Genomic DNA, 19397 nt, shown 5'->3' with positions numbered 1-19397 from the left:
CAGGCCTGAGGAGCCCCTTGGGAGTCTCCATCCTCAGCCCCCCTGGCTTTATGGGGCTGCTGGAGCCGTAATTAACTTATGAAAAATGTGGTTTATTGTTTCGAAACGAATAACAAGGTCCCCGCCGGTGGGAGGGGGTGTGAGATGTCCTGGGTGGGGTGGGCAGCCCCGGGCTGCCTGCTGGGGGCACCCACTGTGCCAGGCTGTGCCCAGGGCGCCAAGCTCGGCTGAAAACCTTGGCCTTTGGCCCCCGTGGGGCTGGAACAGCAGGTTTGGTGCCTCCCCGAGGGGATCCGGGTGCCCCACAGGGGTGTCCCCCCATCAGAGCTGGGGCAGGGGGGCATTGCAGGGTTTGCAGGGAGGGGGGCTTGGCCCGAGAGGGTCCCTGGGGGTGTGCCAGCATCTCCTGGTGCTGGGGTGAGCAGGGTTGTTCCTGGCTTCATTTTTTGGTGTTTCCCTGCAGTGGGGGAGGTCACAGTGGGTGACCTCAACGGGGTGCCCCCCTCCCCCAAGACTGGCCTTGCAGGTACCACCAGTAACATGCAGACCCCTGCAAAATGCAGAACCGCACCCCAAATCGAGCAGTTGTGCCCCCAACACCCCACCTGGAGCGCCTGGGAGGGCTCCCACTTGCTAGCGTTAAAACACCTTCCTGAGGGGTAACAGCATCCCTTTAATTTGGGATGCTTTATCCTTGTAGTCTCCTCCTCACGGATTTGTTGCCCATGCCAGGGGGCTCCAGGAGCTGTGCCAGGGCCTGATTTCCCCTCCAGGAGGGAGCAGAAGGAGCTGCGATGCTCTGGGGGGGCTTTGGGGCTCCTTGGCCCTGTCCCCAGTAACCCCCGAGCACCAGCAGCTGTCCCAGCCCAGTCTTCCCAGTCTGGCACTGGGAGAGGAACAGCCCAGTTTCTGCCATTGCGGGTGGCACTGGGCAGGGGGTGAGCGGCCAAATTCCAGCTGGGGAGGGGAGAATCGGCCCCGAAAGTCCCCTGCCCTGGTGCTCCCCCAGGGGCACGGTCCCCTCGCAGCCACACCCACGGCTGGCAGTGCCCGGGGCGGGGGGAAACCCTCGGGAATCTCCGTCAATCCCCCGTCGCTGAAGGTGCTGGAAGGGCTCAGGGATTTGGGGCAGCCGTTTCTGGGGCCCCGAGCTGCCAGTGCCAGCCCCGCTGGGGCAGCCTGGGTTTGGGGGCTCCTCTTTTTCCTCCCCGCAGCCCCCCTTTGGCCCCCTCTCAGCGGGGCTGGAGGGGCAGCGGCATCGTGGCGGGTGCGGGAAAGCTCGGGGTGTGCAGAGAGGGGGTGAAGGTGTCCCCACCACCCTGACCCCGCTCCGGGGTGCGGGGTGGGTGGGGGATACGCTCCGGGGGGGTGAGGGCTCCGTGTCCATCCCGCGGGGGGATCATGTGGCCCAATTCAGGAGGCTCCCGGCCCCCTCTTTGCTCTTCATCCTCAGTGGCATCAGGGTGGGCGCCTTGTAGTCGTGTTGGGGAGGCGGCTCGAACGGGTGGGGGGCCAGGGCCGGGGGGGGCAGCCCGTGCAGGGAGTAGAGGCTGTTGATGCCGGGATGGGGGCCCGGGGAAGCGGGAATGCCCACGAAGCCGTTGCTGGGAGCGGGGGGGAACGGGGACATGCAGGGGGCCGGGATGCTCTCGGGGGGCAGCAGCCCCGGGGGGCTCCCAGGGCTCGGCCACAGGTTGTTCTGCAGCTGAAATAACAACAGCAACAACAACAAAAACCCAAAATGAAGGTGGGGACATTACACCCCGCTCAGTTTCCCCCCATTCTGCGTTAGATCCCGCTCCCCCCTTCAGGATTCCTCTTATCCCACCTATGATCCCTCTCTCCCCTGTTGGATTCCCTTCATCCCCCCTTCCAATCCCCCCCACCCACAGGGTGCAAAGGGAGCGATGCCTTCGCTCTATTTTCTGCCCTGGGGGGGGGGGGGGGGGTTTGAATCCTGGTTGAAATATTCCCCCCGGGAGAGTCTGGCTTCAGGGATGTGGGTGAAGCTGAGTTTTAAACTATTTTTATGCTTTTCAGTTCTGGGGGGGCAAAGTTTTGCAGAAAAGGGGGGACAGGAAGCACCGATAGATGTGGGAGAGCCGAAGGGGATCCTCCGGAGAAACACCCCAGAACCTGCCCCAGAGGGCGTGTTCCCGTGGGAGATGGAGTGCGACATTGAGCAGCATCTTCTGCATGTGGCAAAATGTCATCCTCCCTCCTCTCCATCCCGGGCCGCGCTCTTCCCAAGGGTGGGTGCAGCCGTGGGGGAGGAGGGGCAGGAATGGGTGACGTGGGGCACCCACAGGTGCGGTGGGACGGGACCCCTCCCCTGGGAGCGGGGGGACACGGGGCTGGAGCAGCTCCCGTGCCGTCTCTCACCTCCTGGATTTTCCCGTAACGTTCCCGTTTCCGCCACTTGGCCCGGCGGTTCTGGAACCAAACCTGGGGGATGGAGGAGGGGGCTGAGGTGCGGGGACCCTTCCCCTGCCCACTGCAGCCTCCCGCCGAGGTCCGCGCTCGTCCCCTGCAGGAAGAGGGGCCGGACACGGTGCCCCAGCATCCCGGAGAGCCGGAGCCGAGCAAAGGAAGCTGCTCTGTGCTCTGTTGGAGCCCTGCCCTTTACCAACAGCAGGAATGTCTTGTCCCGCACCAAAAACGATCCGTCCTGCTCCGTGCACGATCCTTTCCCCTCCCTGGTGCTTCTGGGACTTGTTTATGCCAGATTTTGCTGCAGAATGAGGTTCTTTGGGTGCTGATGTCTCATCTGCATGTTCCCCCCCCCACCCCGTGCTGGGGTGGAGACTGGTGCTCCCTGGGGCGGGGACAACTCCAGCAGCCCCTCCCGGAGAGGAGGATGCGCTACCGGGATCCTTGGCCTGAGGCTCTGGTGGCTCCGGGTGGTTTCATCTCAGTCCACCCCAAATCTGGGTTCGGACGCTCGGGTGGGCGCTGGGTGGGTGCAGGCTCGGGGGACACTTCCCCTGCCTGTGCCTTGTCCCCATTCCTGCTCCTGGGGGTGGCAGCTCCCAGCGGGTGCTCCCCGCTCACTTCCTTACCCTGCACCCTCATTTCCTCCCTGCTGGGAGCACCCTCCAGCCGCAGCCTCACACCGCACGGAGACACCTCTGGAAGCAGCTCCCTGCGATGCCGCTGGAGGCGGGGAGTGAGGGTCGGTGCCGTCCCGCCTCACCTCCCAGGACGTGCCACCCCAGCCCCATCCGCGCTGAGCTCCCGGGGATTCCTCTCCTGAGCCGGGGAGGGTGGCTGGGAATGATGGATGCACGGGGGGATCACCATTAGGGCATTCTGGGGGGTTGGTTGACACCGACCTCCCAAATTTTTGACTCTTTCCCCCCTTTGGGTGCTTGTCCGGGGGGGAATGCAGAGGGTTCGGAGGCAACCAACACCCACACCATGGCAGTGGACGCATGGGCTGAGATTTTCCATCTGGGATTTAACACACTTCGTGGGAAAACCAGCTTCCATCTCTTACAGACGGGGGAGCCCCCCCTCTCCTGGCAGCCCCAGGGTGTCCCTGCCCATCCCTCCGTGCCCGTACCTGCACCCTGGCCTCGGTCAGGTCTGTGCGCAGTGCCAGCTGCTCCCGGGCATAGACGTCGGGATAATGAGTCTTCTGGAAAACCTTCTCCAGCTCCTCCAGCTGGAACGTGCTGAAGGTCGTCCTGTTCCTCCTCTTCTTGCTCTTGCTCTTGCCCAGGGGCTCGGGGAGCTCGGGGATCCCGTGGTCCCGGAGGCTGCCCAGGGGTGCTGCCAGTGGGCACCCCAAATCCTCCGGGGCTTTTGGGGGCACCCTGCAGGCTGCAGGAATTGCCTGGAACCCACCTTTGCAGCCCTTCTCACCTGGTGGGGGACAGACACAGGACCAGGGGGTGTTAGCAGTGCCAAGGAAGCCCAGAACTGCCCAGCCCATATCCCGGGGGATGCTGAGGTACTGCCCCAGCACAGAGGGCTCAGCATGGACACACAGCAGGCAGATCCATCCCTGAGGAGGGCAAGATCCGTGCTCGCTGTGGGCAGGAAAAGCTGCTGCAGGGTGGGGAAAGCCTGGCTGGAGCAGCGGGTGCTCAGGGTCCCCCTGGGATGCTGTGACTGGGCAGGGAGGGGGCAGAGGAGGTGGGTGCAGGGTTTTTGCTGAGAGTTTTGCTCCACTCTCCTCATCCCTCTCCTCCCACTCCCTTCCCGCACAGGCTGGTGCCTCTGCCCGGCTCAGAGCCCGGAACAGCCACAGGGCCGCCAGTGACCCCAAACCCACCCCGGCTCTGGGCCGTATCCAGACCCTGCGCCCCAGATAATTCAGGGGGAGCTCTGTGCCCCTGAGCCAGCACTTCCCTGGAGCTGCAGCTCCCAGGAAAACACTTGGAAAGGAGTAAAAAATACTACCCTGCTTTGTTTTTTTCTTTTCTGAAGAAGAGCTCCCTGTCCTCACCCTCCTCTGGCACCAGAGCAAGAAATCTGGGGGCTCCCCCCTTCCCTTCAACACTGCTGCATCACTGGGACAGATGATGGAATGGGATCAAGGAGGAAAATCCCTGCCAGGCATTTTGGGGGCCACCTCTGTCCCCCAGGAGTGTTGTTTGTCCCCACATGGGGACACACAGAGCTTGGCAGCTCCAAATGATTCTGGTGCTGTTGGGACCCCAATAGGCTGAGCCAGGGAAAAGAGAAGTGAGCGGGGAATTAGCAGACGGGGAGGGGTGAAAGTGAAAAAGAAGGACTTAGATAACACCCAAAATCCTCCATCTTGACTCACATACATCACTATATACTAAAATCACAAATCTAAGTTTCCAAAATTCCAATACCTTGGAATTCCCCGTCTGCTGAGGGGACACAGGAAGTGTCACCTGGGAAGGGACAACCTAAAATTCCTGGGTTTGCCCTGATCGCACCCCAGTCACCGGCTCCAGAGATCCGTGGTTTCTGCAGGTGGGGACTGCTGGCTCCCTTGGAGGGGCAGGATCAGGCCCACGGCGAGGAGGAGGAAATTCCTCCTTTGGGATGAATCCTCCTTCCCAGCCCATTAACCACCACATCCCAACGGAGTGGGGAAATGGGGTCCCCATCCCCAGCGGGGCTCTGCACCCCCAAACCAGCCCCCAGCACGGCCTTTTCCGGCCTTTCGGTTTTGATTTTTGGTTGTTTTCTAATTAAGGCAATTTGGGGGCTATGGAGCCGCCAAGCCCAGATCCAGCTGCTTTGAATTAATGAGAAATTGTATTTTGGGGGAGGTTTGGGGGGCGATTGCTCCTCGCCCCTCTCAGCACCGACCTGTCTGGTCATGGATAAGGGCAAAGGAATGAGGCCAAATTGCCGTTTCCTCCCTGCTTTGGCCTCCAAAGGGCTCAGCTGCTGGGCCGGAGGGTTTGAATAATTCAAAACCAAATCTCCCCATAGAGCAGACCCAAATATAACCAAAATTAAGGGAAAAAAAGAAAAAAACCCAGAATAAAACTCTGTCACATAAAGCATCGAGTTTGGGTTTTTTCCTCCCCTTTTTTCAAAAGCAACGCGGTGCATTTCCGAGTGACCCGTGGGTTTTGGCGTTGGAGACAAATAAATAAATATCCAGAAAGAAGGGAAAGGCAGGAAGGAGCGGGACACAGGCACGGAGCTAAACAAACACAGCGGCACAGGGGGACAAAGGGAAGATACAGATATTTTTCCTCCACTCCTTCCTAAACTGACACCCCCCTAAAGATTTGGCGGCGCTGGGGAAGGCGGCAGCTGGGAAACAGCTGCACAATTCCTGGGATAATGGGGAGGGGAAGGAACTCAGAAGGATCATTAGTGAAGGGATGGGGGCATGGAAAGGACTCCCAGGAACCGGGGGAAACACCCGTGGAACGGCAGCATCCCCCCGCCGCAGCTGGAGCAGGTAAGCGCCGCGGCGGGGACGCTCCCGGCTTTCCCTGACGGCTTTTCCCGGCTGTTCCCGGGGCTTTTTCTACCTGTTCCCCGAGGCGCCTTTGCCGGGTCCCACCTGGTTCCCACTGCCCCCGCGGCGCTGCCTTTTGCTTCTTCTATTAAAGCAGAAGTGGGGGGATGATATTAAAGCGAAAGCGGGAGTCCCGGAGGAGCCCCCGACGGGCCCGGCTGGGAAAGCGCAAAGGAACGGCGGGAGAAGCCCGGGAACGAGCCTGGTCCTGTCCGAGCCCGGACACGGCTGCGGAGCCCCGGGACGTGCGGGCCAAGGGGAACCGGCTGCTCTGGAGCTCCCGAGATGGTACCGGGGAGAACCGGGAGCGCCGGAGCCCGGAGTCGGGTACCGAGGAACGAGAGCGTTATCGCCCCGCAGCGAGGCACCGCGGAGTCCCAGGGAACCGGGAGCCCCGGACCCCCGGGCACGGGGAGCTGCCAGCCCCGCAGTCCGGCCTCCCGATCCCCGGGCCCGTCCGTGCGGCCGCCCCGCGGTTACTGCCGCCGGTCCTGCCCGGTGGGCTCCGGGGAGCGCGGCCCTTCTCCGTCCCCAGGAACGGGGACCCGCCGTTCCCCACCCCGGGCCGGTCCCCGCCGTCGCGGCTGCGGGGCCGGGTCTCTCCCGCCGCCTTTTCTCCCGGTTCCCCCCTTGTTTCTGGAGAACGGAACCATCCCCGAGACCCCGGTGTCTGTCGCGACACAGTCCCAGCTTCCGACGCTCGGCAGCTGCGGCCCCGGCTCCCGTCGGGGGACGCCCCGGTGGTCCCCCACGGGGCCATATCGCGACATTGGCCGCGTCGGAGAAGCCCGGGAGAGCGTGTCGGCGAAATGACGCTCTTGGGGGGGTCAGGGATGGGGCTCCGGCAGAACCCGAGGCCGCGGGGCAGAGAGGGGGGGAAGAGAAGCAGAAGGGGCCGGGAGGGGTCGGCGGCCCCGCTCCCCCATCCACCCGCCGCTCCCCTGGTACCTGCAGCCCCGGCCGGGTACGGGGGCTTCCCATGCACGGCCACGGCGGGGGGGCCCGGGCTGCCGACCCGCAGGTACCGGGGCTCTGCCCGGAGCGGCGGGCAGCGGCCGGGGCGGGGGCTGAGCGGCGGCGGCCGCCGGTGGGGCCCCGGTGCACCGAGCGCGAAGGCGGTGGGAGGCCGGGGGAGTCCCGGGGGACCCCCGGCCCGGCGAGGCGGGGGGAAGGCCGGGCAGCCCGGTGTCTCCATGGCTCAGGTTGGAGGGGACGGGGATGGTCCGGGGAGCGGATTTTGTGCGGGGGACCGGGAGGAGGGGGACGGGGGGGGCATGGGGAGGGAGGGATCGGCCCGCAGCCCCCCCAGCCCCCACACCCCCACCCGCCCCCCCAGTCCACAGCCAGTCACGTGCGTCCTCCCAGCCGCTCCGTTAACCCTCTAATCCCAAATCCTGCCCCGCCGGGGACACTTTCCCGAGTGGGTCAGTTCCCTTCGTCCTCAAGGCAGGGGCCGCGGGGGGAGCCGTGCTCCCCTCTCCCAGCGTCTCCCAGCTACAGGAAATGCTCAGGGCACTTCTTTGATTCCAAACTTCATCCCCCACTGCTGGTAGCAGCAAGAAATACCAGGCAGGGGAGAAACTTCCATTTCCCTGCCACTCTCTGGGTTCATTTTCCCCTTCACGAGCTCCACAGAGCCCGTTTGTGGCCCTTCCCTCCCCAAAGCCCTGAGGCCCGGGACAAGTTGGTTCAGGGATGGTGGCGACCCTGGGACGAGGGATGCAGGGACAATGGTGACCCCAGGCCGTGGGATCCAGGACCCCGCAGTGTCCCTGCTGCAGGCCGTGCTGTGGGTGCTGCTTGCTCCCAGCCCCGAGGGGATCCTGTCCTGCTCCCCACGTGTCCCTCTCGACGCCTCCACACCCCAGGGTTTGGATCCCCTCATCCTGAGCCTGGCTTTGGCCCCAGGCACTGGTGTGGGACAAAGTGGATCAGAGCTTGCCTCGACCTCTTTATTTCCCCTTTTTCCATCATTTTGCTCCTCTGCTCCCCAGGGCTGGGAGAGGATACAGCTTTGGGGGTGTTTGTGCGCAAAATGAGGGGAAAGATCTGGAGTTCAAAGGCTTGGAGACGGCCCTGAGAACTAAGTGGAGATGTGGGCTGAGGGAGGAAGTTTTACCCCTGCATTTGCTGTTTTTCCCTGTGCACACTTCGAGTTCATTCTTGGGCTTTACTCCTTGCTCCAGGTCCATGAAAAAAATAACCTGCAGGTGTGGGGGTTGAAGGGAGGGGATGAGCTGCATGTGAGCAGCAAAAAGAGGTGGAGAGGAGCCCGGCAGATCCCAGATGTGTGATGTTAGAGAGCGGAACAAGGGGATAACACCCACTATAAATAACATTATCGCTTTTATTGGCGGTGCCGGTGCAGGACTTTGTTACCCAGGCACAGAGAAAATGTGGAACCGCAAGGAAAAATCTCATTTCAAAGAGTTTGCGATATAAATATGTCACCTCTGTGTCTTGGCAGGGGTTGAGGATTGATGCGTTGTTTGGTCACTGGAAACACTGCTGTTACTGCAGGAGTGGTGGATTCGTGGTGTAAATCACGGCTGGATTTTCCAGCCCCTGCCCAGGGAAACTGAGAGAAAACGCCGTGGGTTGTGATCCTGGGCTCAAAATCCTTCTTTCAGAATCCTGTGAGGGGCTGGCTCTGCACAGAGGGGTCTGAGCCTGCCATGCTCCCTCCTTGCCCACCCTTTCAATGCCCACGATGCTCCCCGTGCATGCCCCAGCCCTCCCTGATCCTTTCCCTCTGCAGCAGCTGGAACTGCCGGGATTTCCCCTGCTCGACTGTCCACAGCTCGCAGGATGCTGTAAATTATGGGCCAACAGGGGCTGGGAGGCCTCTGGCTCACAACAGGTCATTAAATATTATTAAACATAACATAACTCCTGGAAAGGCTGATTAGTTTTAAGGTTGCTCTCCCAGTTTTACTGCTGGCATTTAAAGGAGTTTAATAGCAGAGGGATGAGTCTCTCCCCGTGTCCCGGGATACTCGGGCTGGTTTAGGATATGCTGGTTTTCCAGCAATCGCTGGGACCCTGCTGGGCAAGGGGAGAGGTCTTGGGCAGGTGGGATTTGGGGTGTTTGGAGCTGAAGGCAGCATGAGGTCTGTGAGATTTCGGGGCGTTTGAGTTGGTTCCTGGAGCTGCCGAGGAATTTGGTTCTTCCAGTGGGCAGGGATGAGGACCAGGACCCCCGGGATCTCCTTCTGAGCCTGCCACCAACCCTCTGCCCTGTTCTTTCCCGTGTGCAGGGCCAGAGCAGGGTGCCTCGTCCTCCTGGATTTGGGAATGTGTGTGTTGGGTGCTTTGGGATCAGGGAAAAGGCAGAGAAGTGGCTGCCCCATGCTGGGGCGCAGTGTGGGACTGACTGGAGTGGGGGAGTCCCTGTGCTGCTCCTGACACTCGCTGCGGTTCATTTTCCACGGATCAGCTTATTTTTGGGCAGAGAATGATCCCGCCAGCTTGAAAAGCTTCCAGGAGAAACTTTTCACAATGTCACATTGTCCGACTCCATCTCCGTAGGGGGAAGAGCTGCTGGGTCCGCTCTTGGGTTGAAATGACCTTTTTGTGGCCCATTTTTAAATGGATCTTCCACCAAATGAGCCTCACCAGAGAGCCACCAGGAGTGGCAGGAGGACTCTGACGGGATCCTCTGTAGGAAAAGGCTGGTTTTGCTTTGTCTCTGGCTTGCTGGGAGGATTTTTTTCCTTTCTCTTCACATCCCATTTGCTTTCCCGTCCGTCTCCAGCCGTCCCAGAGCTGCCTCTCCTCCCCTGGGACAGCGGGATGTCGAAGAAGAGCCCTGCAGGGGGCCGGGAGGGTTTGCAGAGCTCTGTGGTTTGTAGGAACATCCCTTCACAGCCAAGACTTTGCAGCATTACCCAGAGCCTTGGGAATGCTGGCGGGGGCTGGAGCAGTGCCTGGGGCACAGGGAATGGGCTTCTCCTTCCCCAGGGCCACATTTTCCCTCCCAGCCTGAGGGTCAGGCAGTGTGGATGAGGACCAGCAGCTGACATCCAGGTCCAGGTCCAGCTTTTCCTCAAGGGCACTTGGGTTTTATTATTTTTGGCAGTTTGGGAAGAAAGCCCATTCCTGGGAGCCTGTGGAGGGAAAGCTATGGATTCCTCTGGAGGGAGGGAGGCAGCTCAGCTCAGCTCAGCTCAGCTCAGCTCAGCGTGGCTGTGGCACAGGAGCTCCAGGGTCATGGCAGGAGGGACAGTCTGGGGACAACTGTCCAATGGGTGACCAGGCACTGACAGCCTCTCCTGCCTGCAGCATTCCCGGCTCTCTCGGGTGTTTCCTGACCGAGCTTGGAGCAGGGTTTGAAGGATGATCCCCAGCTCTGCTGCTCCTCTCAATCCCAGGCAAAAAAATTCCTGTTTCCTCTCAGCCTGGGGAAGCACCAGAAGGATCTGGAAGAGCGAAACAAAGGCCATTCCCTCTGTCCTTTAAGAGACGGACATTTTGGGGACGCCCCCGGGGTCCTTCCCCTGCCTGAGGAAGGTGTGGGATTCAGCCAGGATTCAGCGGGCCACACTCCTGCTCTCCTGCTGGTCCTTCCCCTGCTCCCCGAGGGATCCATCCCAGGGAGATCCATCCCAGGGAGATCCATCCCTGGGGGCATGCAGCCCCCGGGGGTGCCAGGGGGATCCTCTGCTTTGTCCGGGCACATCCCTGCCCCTCCCATCCCGGCCCCAGGCACTGGAGGGAATCTCTGCCCTTCCTTAGGTTTGGTTTTCCCTAAACCTGCAGCCTCACCCTCGGTCTTTGTCCGTCTGCTCATCCCTCTCCGCCTCCCAAATATCCCCAAACCCTCTGATTCCTCATGTCCAACTCACTGCAGAGCTTCATCCCCAGCTACCCTTGGATTTTGTTCAGGAATGTGCACACTGGTGGCAGGAAAAATTACTTAATTCCCCCGGGGAAATAATAAAGTAATTTTTATAAATATTTTATATAGAGAGAAATAAAAATCCCTTGCTGGTCACAGGCCTGTTTTGTGTGAGGGAGTGGGAGCTGGAAGCAGAAACCCATCGGGATCAGGGAGCCGGGGCTGGGTTTGTTGTTTTCCGAGGCTGACGATGCAGGGAATGATCCTGACTCCAGAACTCACAAAAGCCAAAATACAAACACGAATATCCACCCGCGTGGAATCACGATGCCCCTGGGTCACACACGTGTTTTACAGGCATGTGAATAGATTTAGAGATGGAATTTTGACATAAATTAGATATTAATATCATGTTATAAAACACATTAATACAGTATAGTAATATTAATAATACCATGTATTAATATTAGCTATAATGGTATATATTTGATATAGATCTGTGTAGATTTCATATTATTATACATACATATATCAGTATAAATACTGGTTTATGTTGCATTAATTATAAAAAAATTATGCAATATTCTATTATATAAATATTTAATATTTTTCTATCCCGGGAAATATTTAAGGCCAGGCTGGACAGAGCTTGGAGCAACCTGGGATAACGGAAGGTGTCCCTGCCATGGCAGGAGGTGGAGTGAGATGAGCTTTAAACCATCCCATGATTCCATAATTCTGTAATTCCATATTAATAAATGCATAATTATACAGAATAATATTTAAGTACTAACTCATATTTATATAAATATTTATTTATTTATATTTATAGTTATTCTGACATATTCCCCAAGAAGTCAATCCTATGCAAATATAATTATAATTTTGCCCCCAAACCAGTGTATTTCCATGTTAGTTCATGTTACAGCACCCGGACACTAAAATCAGGGAATTTCACGTCCGGATGAAAGGAAGATGAGGATGAGCATGTGGAAATCACATGCAAAGAACAGCATAAATCCCTAAATTTGTATAAATGCATGATGATTGTGTAGTTTATACGTACAAAGCACGTGGCTGCAGCAAGGAGGGATAACAGATGGACACTGAGCACTGGCAAGGAGGGAAATTTTCCAGGAAAACGGTGAATTTTGTAACAATTCAATTTTTAGCAGTTTTCCTTCGTTGCTTTCTGTGCTGTTGAAAGCTCGATGTTCCTGTTTTGGTCCCGGTGCTGGCTCCGGAGCAGCTTTCGGTGTCAAACCGTGCCGTGAATGAACGATGGCAGGAACAATCGAGGGACCGAATCCCGTGAAAACAAACGGCAGGGACGGGATTCACCCCGGCGGGAACGCCGAGCTCGGCGCTTTCGTTTTCTGCCGCATTTCAAGGAGTCCTCCTTTGATTTTCGAGGACTTTTCCTTTATATTTCAAGGAGAAAGATTCGGAGGAAATCAAAGAAAATACAATAAAAATTAACATTATTTTAGCCCGATTCAAACCAGTATCAAAACAAACTTTTTTTTTTCTTTTTTTTGGCCGCTGCTGGATAAAATTCCAAGCTTTTATAAATTAATGTAGCGGCCTTTCGAGGAGCTGCAGGAATAAAAGAGTTTAAATCCCTTGGGCTGCTTTAAAAGATGATCCGGCTCCCTCCTTGCAGTCAGAGAATTCCACCCCTGGATAATTTGGGTCGGTAAACTCAGTTTTACACCGGGAAGCAGAGGGGACTCCGTGGATCCCTTCTCCCATCGCCATCCCGATGCTGTGCTGGATTTTCGCTTTAATAAGGAAAGATTTGTGCTTCACCCCTGTGGGGAATTTCCAGGCTGCTTTGGGAAAGTATTTCAGGATGGTAAATTCAGGCTTGTTTTCCTTCCAGCTGCTCCAAAAATATATATTATATATATAAAAATAAAAGGGTGGAAGTGAAGCCTGGAAGCGGCCGCGAGCCGAGCCGGCAGTGGGTGGGATTCAGCAGGGATGCTGGGCTGGGAGAGTATTTATGCCTTTAATCCCAGTAAAAGCTGTGGAACTGGGAGCAAAATGGTTCTTTTGACTCCTAAAAAACCGGATAGTGCTTGGGAAATCAGGAGAACAACAAAGGATTAAAGGGAATTTATTCCATCCATGATTGAAAGGAATTCATTGCAATATTTGCTCTGCTGGGACGTGGTAGGATTTGAATCCTTTTGAGTTTAATTTTAACCTGTTATGAGTTGTAAGTCTCACACGTTGGTGTTAAATGAGTGGGATCACTTTGGATTTAAGGTCTACAGAACCAGGAGCAGGATGTGGCCTCTGGATTAACGCGGCAGCTGGAGAAATGGGTGTAAATCAGAGTAATTTGGGTGTTATGTGGATTAATGCTTCCTATAGGATGTACAACAGCCTGGCTTGGGGGAATTAATTCCCGCAGACTGGGGGAGAATTTATTCCCTGAGGGGAATAAATTAATTTATAATTAATAAATCAACTTATTCCCATCATTAGTGCAGGGCTGGGCTGAGCCTCTTGCTCTGGGCTCCATTATTCTGGGTTTCCTTGCGATTACCCTGGGCAGAGTTTATCTGGAAAATGGCTGGAAAATGGTGGAAATGGGGGAAAAAAACAAAAGGGGAGGTGATGATTTGGGAGGGCTGGGGGAAGTTCAGCTCCTGGCTGAAAAGGACTGAAACAACCCCGTGCTGCCGGGAGGGATCAGGAATAAATCCGAGCCGTTCCAGAAATCAGCTTTGTAGGAGCAAACACGTCTGGCTCCAGCCTCCCCTGCTGGTTTGGGGTCCGTGGAGCCGGGGGTTCAGCACCCCCTGACCCCACCTGTGGGGGAGCAGGACCTGCCCCGTGCCTGGGGATATTCCAGGGTGATTCCCCCACCTCCGGGGCTCCTTTTCCCCGGAGTCGATGCCGTGCTGTGCCGGGGATGCCGAACGGCTCCGCCGAGGGCCCCAACCCCAACCCAGCCACCACCGAGGAAAAACCCAATTCCCCCTGAGATTTGCAGAGCTGGACAAAGCCCTTCCCCTCCCCGGGGGATTGATGGATTTATTCACCCCGTTCCCTAATGAGCCACTTCCAGATCCCAGTAAATTATACGCACCGGGACGGATGAAATCTTGCTCCATAAATCAGATCTGAGGCTGACAAGCTCTGCCTGCATCATTATCCCGGCGAGTTCCGAAGATCCCAGGTAACGCTGCCTCCTTTGCAAATCCCAATAAATCTGGGAGTAATCATTCCTGACAGAGAGGCAGCAAAAGCACCGGAAAACATTTCCTTCCCTTAAAAATGTAAGTGGAAAATTTATTGCAAGTAAAGAAAAAGTTTTCTCTGGAAAGTCTGTAACAAACGGCAACGTGAGGAGCTCCCCGGGGCCAAGCTGGTGAGATTGGCGTCACCGTGGGATTCCTGGGATGAATTCGCAGCAGCTCCTAAAAATTCAGGAAGATTTTTTTCTTGGGGTGAAACAAGAGGGAAGAAATTTAGCCGAGTGTCTCCAAGTGTGTCCCGAAAGGACAGTGGAGCCGGCGCTCTGCGCTCTGCTGCCTTCTGGTTTGTGTTTAGCCCTTGGAAAAAAAAAAAAAATCCCCCCCTGCACACCTCCTTTTTCCTAGAGGGAAGATTGATTTTATTAACCGGCCGACACCTGAAAGTAATCGGGATTTTTTTGGTGGCGGGGGAAGGAGCCGTCCCGGGGCTCTGCAGGGGCAGAGCTGCGTTTTCCCACTGCTCTTGCTTCCAGTCAGCCGTGGCATGGAGCACACCCGGATTCCCCGTCACTTCAGGCTGGTGGGTGGGTGGTGGGTGCTGGATGTGTCTTTATCCTCACGGCCCCATCATGGAGTCAACACCAGGGGGAAAAACGCTCCTCTTTCCAAGGGGAAACTGAGGCACGTGGCTGTGGCACGGGTGTTAGGGGTTGCAAATAACCCCTCAGTTCTCCCTTGGCTGGTTTATTGGTGGATTGGGAATGTTTGGCTGGCTTTACACCTGGAGGAAAACAGGGAAAGGGGAGGTTGACCCCAAGGAACCCCTTTAAGCATCCCAGGGAGTGTTTCCCCCCCTTCCCATATGCTTCCCACTCCTCCCAGCTTTGCTGAGCACTCCGCTTTCCCCACAGGCACATCAGCAGGAGCTCTTGTTTTTCCATAACAGGATTGTTCACATCAGGACTTCAAGGGATCAGGCTGGTGGCGATGCCTGTGCCTGTCAGGATGGATGGGAGGTGACAGCACTGAGAGCACCACGGGAGCTGTGCAAAATGCAGGTGGGCTGCCAGGGGCTCCTCCTTCCCACGGACTGGTCTCACCTGCCCCAGATCCCAGCGTGGACGGGTCGGCTCTGCCAAGGTGGGTGAGGGCCAGGGAAGAGCAGGAAGGAGCAGGGGAAGGGGGGACTGAAGTGTCCAACCACACAGAGCACTGGATGGATGGATGGATGGATGGATGGATGGATGGATGGATGGATGGATGGATGGATGGATGGATGGAAAGAGGGGGATGAAGGCTGTGAACAAGACAGGGTTGGGCAAGAGCTGAGCTCAGAAGCATTTCAGCTTTGCTGGGTCTGAGGATGGTTCTGCTCTGAGTTATTTGGGTTGAAGGCATCGTGTGCAGAACTTGTCCCTCAGGACTGGCCAAGCTCAGGAGGCCTTGGTCCTGCAAAGCCAACACTGCTTCTGGCCCTCTCAGGGGGAACTGAGCCCAGCCAGCTCCGTGTTCCTGCAGAGCCCTGGAGGAGTCCCCAGATCCAGCAGGGATCCTCATCCGTGTCCATGGATGAGCCAAACCAAACCCAGCAGTGCTGGGAGGGACCTAGAACAGGCCCAGAGAGAAGAGTGGCCACCCCTGGGGACAACTCTGTACCTGCAGTGCCCAAGTCCACGTTGGGCCGTGGTGTCCCCAGGGCTCGGTGTCCCACCATCCCTGCACAGATGGGTCTGGGGGCTGCCTTCCCCTGCCCGGCCTGGCTGCAGGGACAGCCAGAATTCCTGACTCCTGGCTTTCTCTCCACACCTTCTGCCACCAGTGCCTCGTCTCCACATCCCGGTGCCCCCCTGCTCTGTCCCCGCCGTGACCCCCCTGACCCGACCCAAAGGTTTCCTTCGCTTCCTCCGTGCTCGGCCAAGGCTGATAAGGGGAACCAGAAACAGCTTTGACCTTTCAACCACAAATCCCCCTGCGAGGAGCCCGAGCTGTTCCGCGTCTCAAAGGCTCCTTGATGGGAAACAAAACCCCTGTGCTGCTGAACTCGTAAGGAATTTCACCCCCCAAAAGCCTCTAAAAGCACCCAAAGAAAGGCCCCCCCGAGGAGCGTGGGGTGGGTTTAACCCTGCTGAGGAGCGGGGCCAGCACGTGGCGTGTGTGAGAGGGGCCGTGGGCTGATCCGTTGTCTGGAGTGTTGGTGTTGTGCTGCCTTCCCTTTTCCTTCCCACCTCTCCTTCCCTTCGGGCTGCTGTGCTCACCCCTGGACACCCACTGATGGGGAACAAAGGTTTTGGGGACATTTGGCACTTCCTTTGCTCTTCTCTGAGAGTGAAGAGAGTTCAATGATGCCGAGGCCTTTACCTCTGCCAGCCGCAGGCCTGGGGACAGACAGACCCCTCGGTGTCCCTACCCAAGGCGTAGAGGTGGAGCCAGGTGATCTTTGATGTCCCTTCCAACCCCAACCACGGTGTGATTCTGTCATTTCAGCAGATACACAACGTGCCTACGGAAGCAAAGTTCCTTCCTCTCTTTCTTTCCCATCCCAAAGCGGCACGGTCCAGCCCCGGGACATTCCCTGCTCCCTGCTCACACCCTCCGGATCACGCTGTGAGAGGAAGGTGATGGCTGGAGGTGTTGGAGCTCCTTAATTGCTTTGAGCAAGCTAATTGGTAGAAACACAACAGCAGGAGACGTGGTGGCTCGGCAAAGGGGTTGTGCTCCCTCCGAGGGGATCGGGCAGCGTTCCCATGTCCCAGAGGATGTTTGGCCCTTGCAAAGTGGATTGGGGCTCTTGGGACCACGTACCCCTCACTCGGTGTGGGTGTGGGCCGTGTGTGAGCCCCTGGGGTGGGGGAGAACTGCGTGCCCTGAAGCTTTCCCCAAACACACGCCGTTGGGATTCCATGACTTGATCTTTTTCCAGGGTGTTTATCAAGAGCAACCCCACGGGGTTGTCGCAGGTGGTGGAAAGCCCGAAACCGACAGGATCAGGCCCTAAACACCAGCAGGTTCCCTATATTGCCTCTGTTACTAACTCTGTGTTTTCCCTGCTCTTGCTTAACCCCATTAATGTGATCTGAGCTGGTTCAAAGCCTCCGGAGCAGCGGGAGGGAAAGCTCCGAGCAATAAGCGGAGGCGACCTCTGCCAAATTGGAGCAAGACTTGCCTTCCTCCTGCTGCCCAAACAGCCCACAGCATTTTCCCATTAAACCTCGGTGCCCAGAGTTATTGGGGAAGAAGAAAGAGCCAAGACCAGCCCTTCCTGCATGGAACCAGGGTGAAAATCCTCTGGATCTGGGGGTGAGGACTCAGCAGCCAAGCCTATGCCTGGGAGAGGATGCTCCTGGAGGGATTGCTTAGAGAACCCAGATCCCAGGGTGTGAAGCCTATTGAAGGTTGTCAGCTCAGGTAACTTGGGGGAAATTGAGTGTTTTAGAGAGGTGGGTCTGGGAAAAAAAATTACTCTGTGGTCTGGGCACCACGTTCCTCACGGGAAATGGGCAGAATGGGCCATTCCGGGTGAAAAGTGTTGATTTGTGATTTTCCTTTTTGTTGCTGCTCCTTCTGAGCATCTTCAGTGGGGGCTCCCTAGCCCAGCTCGGGGTGCAGTACCCAAAATCTGGGGGAGGAGCTGGAACAGGGACCCACGTGGTGGGGGGAGCTGGGGACGGAGCCCCTCGTGTGGGCACTCAGGAGGGACACAGGACTCTGGGTTTGGGGTCTTGGGGGATCCTGTGGGGTGAGGGGGGCTCTGTAACAGGTGTTTTCATTGGGGCAGAGGTTCTCAGAGCACAGACACTAAATTTTAGCCTTTAGGGAGCACCGTGTTTGGCCCTGACACCGCTAATTCGGGTAACAGAGATCCCAGCACATCTGCTCCGGGGCTGATGGGATTACTCCATGAGCAGGATCTGACCTGCACCAACAACCCTCCTTCCCTCCCAGCAGCATCTCTGCCTGGCCCCCCATCCTCCCCTGCTGCCGGGGTTTTCTCCTGGCCCTCTTTTCGGGAGGACATTGCCTGGGGAAGAGGAAGCAGAGTCCCCCCCTGCTGCCGGGGCCACGTGTGATGCTGGGATGGGGTTTAATGGGTCCCAGGCGCGGCTCCCGCTGCCCCTTCCCTTCAGCTCAGGGGAGAACTTAATCCGACAACCTTGCCCGGGGCATGAGCTCAGCGAGGCTTTCCCGGCGCTGCTCCCCCTTCCTCTGCCGCCCGAGGAGTCACGGCTGTTAGGGCAGCAGAACATCCCAGTGTGTGCCCGCGCTCCCCGAGGGGCTGGGGAGGGTTATCCCGTCCTCTCAGCCCGGCTGGAGCCACGCCTGGGGACGGGGAAAAGGATAAAGTTGCACGAGGAAGGTTAATCGGCAGCAGGAGTGAGGAGGTTGCTGCAGCATCTTTGTTCTGCTCTCCGTCCCTGGGGCACTGCCCAGCAGGGGCGGGGTGCTGGCAGTGGATGCTCAGGAGGGGATTTTGGAGCAATGCCCTCACGCCTGCCCTGCAGAGCATCCCCTGGGAACGCTCTCCTGAGGAGGAGGGCGCTGGGATGGCTCTGTGTCCTTCCAGCTCGCAGTAATTTCCTTAACCCCTTTAATCCAGTGGAGGCTCCACACCAGGATCCGGTGGCCCTGTGGAGGCTGTAGGGTCTCCCAGGCTGAGATCCATTCCAGCAGGGCTGGCTCCCAGCCCAGCCCGTTCCCTGGATTCACCCATTCCCTTTTTCCCATGAAAACAACCAGCTCCAAATTTTGCTGTCTTCACAGCTCACAGCTGGGCAGGTATTTCCTAGGAAGGAGGGAAGGTTCTGTCCAGCCCCAAAAGGGGGATTTGCCCTCCCTGGGTGGGAGAGAGAGCGTTTGCTACAGGAAGAACAATTCACCTGGAATCAGGAGCCGTGAACCGCTGTGAGATCCTTCACCCCACTGCCTTTGCTTCCTGCTGGGACACCCCCACCTTGATGGGCCTCCACGTGCTGCAGCCCCCTCCTCCCGTGGGGAGCCCCATCCCAAAGCCTGGCTCTTTGCTCCTCACCGCACTGTTGGCTCTGGGATGGTGCTTTTTTTTCATAGGCTCCTCCTGGCACCGAGGGAATGCGGGAGGGAACCTGGAGGCAGAGCCCAGTTTGTTGTTTTAATAAACATGGAGCAGACAGATCCTGTGGGGAGCAGCTCTCTCTGGAGGGGCTGGATGGGCTGGAGACACCCCAACAGAAGGGGCTCAACTCCATCCTGAGGCGCTGCCACCCCCTGGCTCCTGGAAAGTTGCTGTTCCTCCTGCTTGGTTCTTGGGTCAGAACAGAGGATATGGGGCTGTGGCTTTGGGGGTTCTTTTCTTGGATGCTCTTACAAACATCTTTCCTTCCTTTCTGTCATAGCAGCCTGGAGAAGAGGATGAGGA

The 19397-nt window shown here is 57.4% G+C and overlaps 1 protein-coding gene across 1 annotated transcript; it reads right to left on the bottom strand.

Moving 5' to 3' along the window:
- Positions 1 to 1120: 1120 nt before the first annotated feature.
- On the bottom strand, positions 1121 to 7154 carry ALX3 (ALX homeobox 3). The gene is made up of 4 exons (XM_066204152.1): positions 6908 to 7154; positions 3563 to 3864; positions 2383 to 2445; positions 1121 to 1705 (listed from the first exon to the last, which is right to left on the bottom strand). Exons 1-4 carry the CDS (start codon positions 7152 to 7154, stop codon positions 1400 to 1402), a joined length of 918 nt encoding a protein of 305 aa, XP_066060249.1. The 3' UTR covers positions 1121 to 1399.
- Positions 7155 to 19397: the final 12243 nt, after the last annotated feature.

This window comes from Chamaea fasciata, unplaced genomic scaffold, assembly GCF_029207755.1.
Source record: "Chamaea fasciata isolate MVZ Bird 193981 ecotype frontalis unplaced genomic scaffold, bChaFas1.0.hap1 SCAF_25, whole genome shotgun sequence".
Taxonomy (NCBI): domain Eukaryota; kingdom Metazoa; phylum Chordata; class Aves; order Passeriformes; family Sylviidae; genus Chamaea; species Chamaea fasciata.
This window is presented reverse-complemented; position numbering and strand designations above follow the sequence as displayed.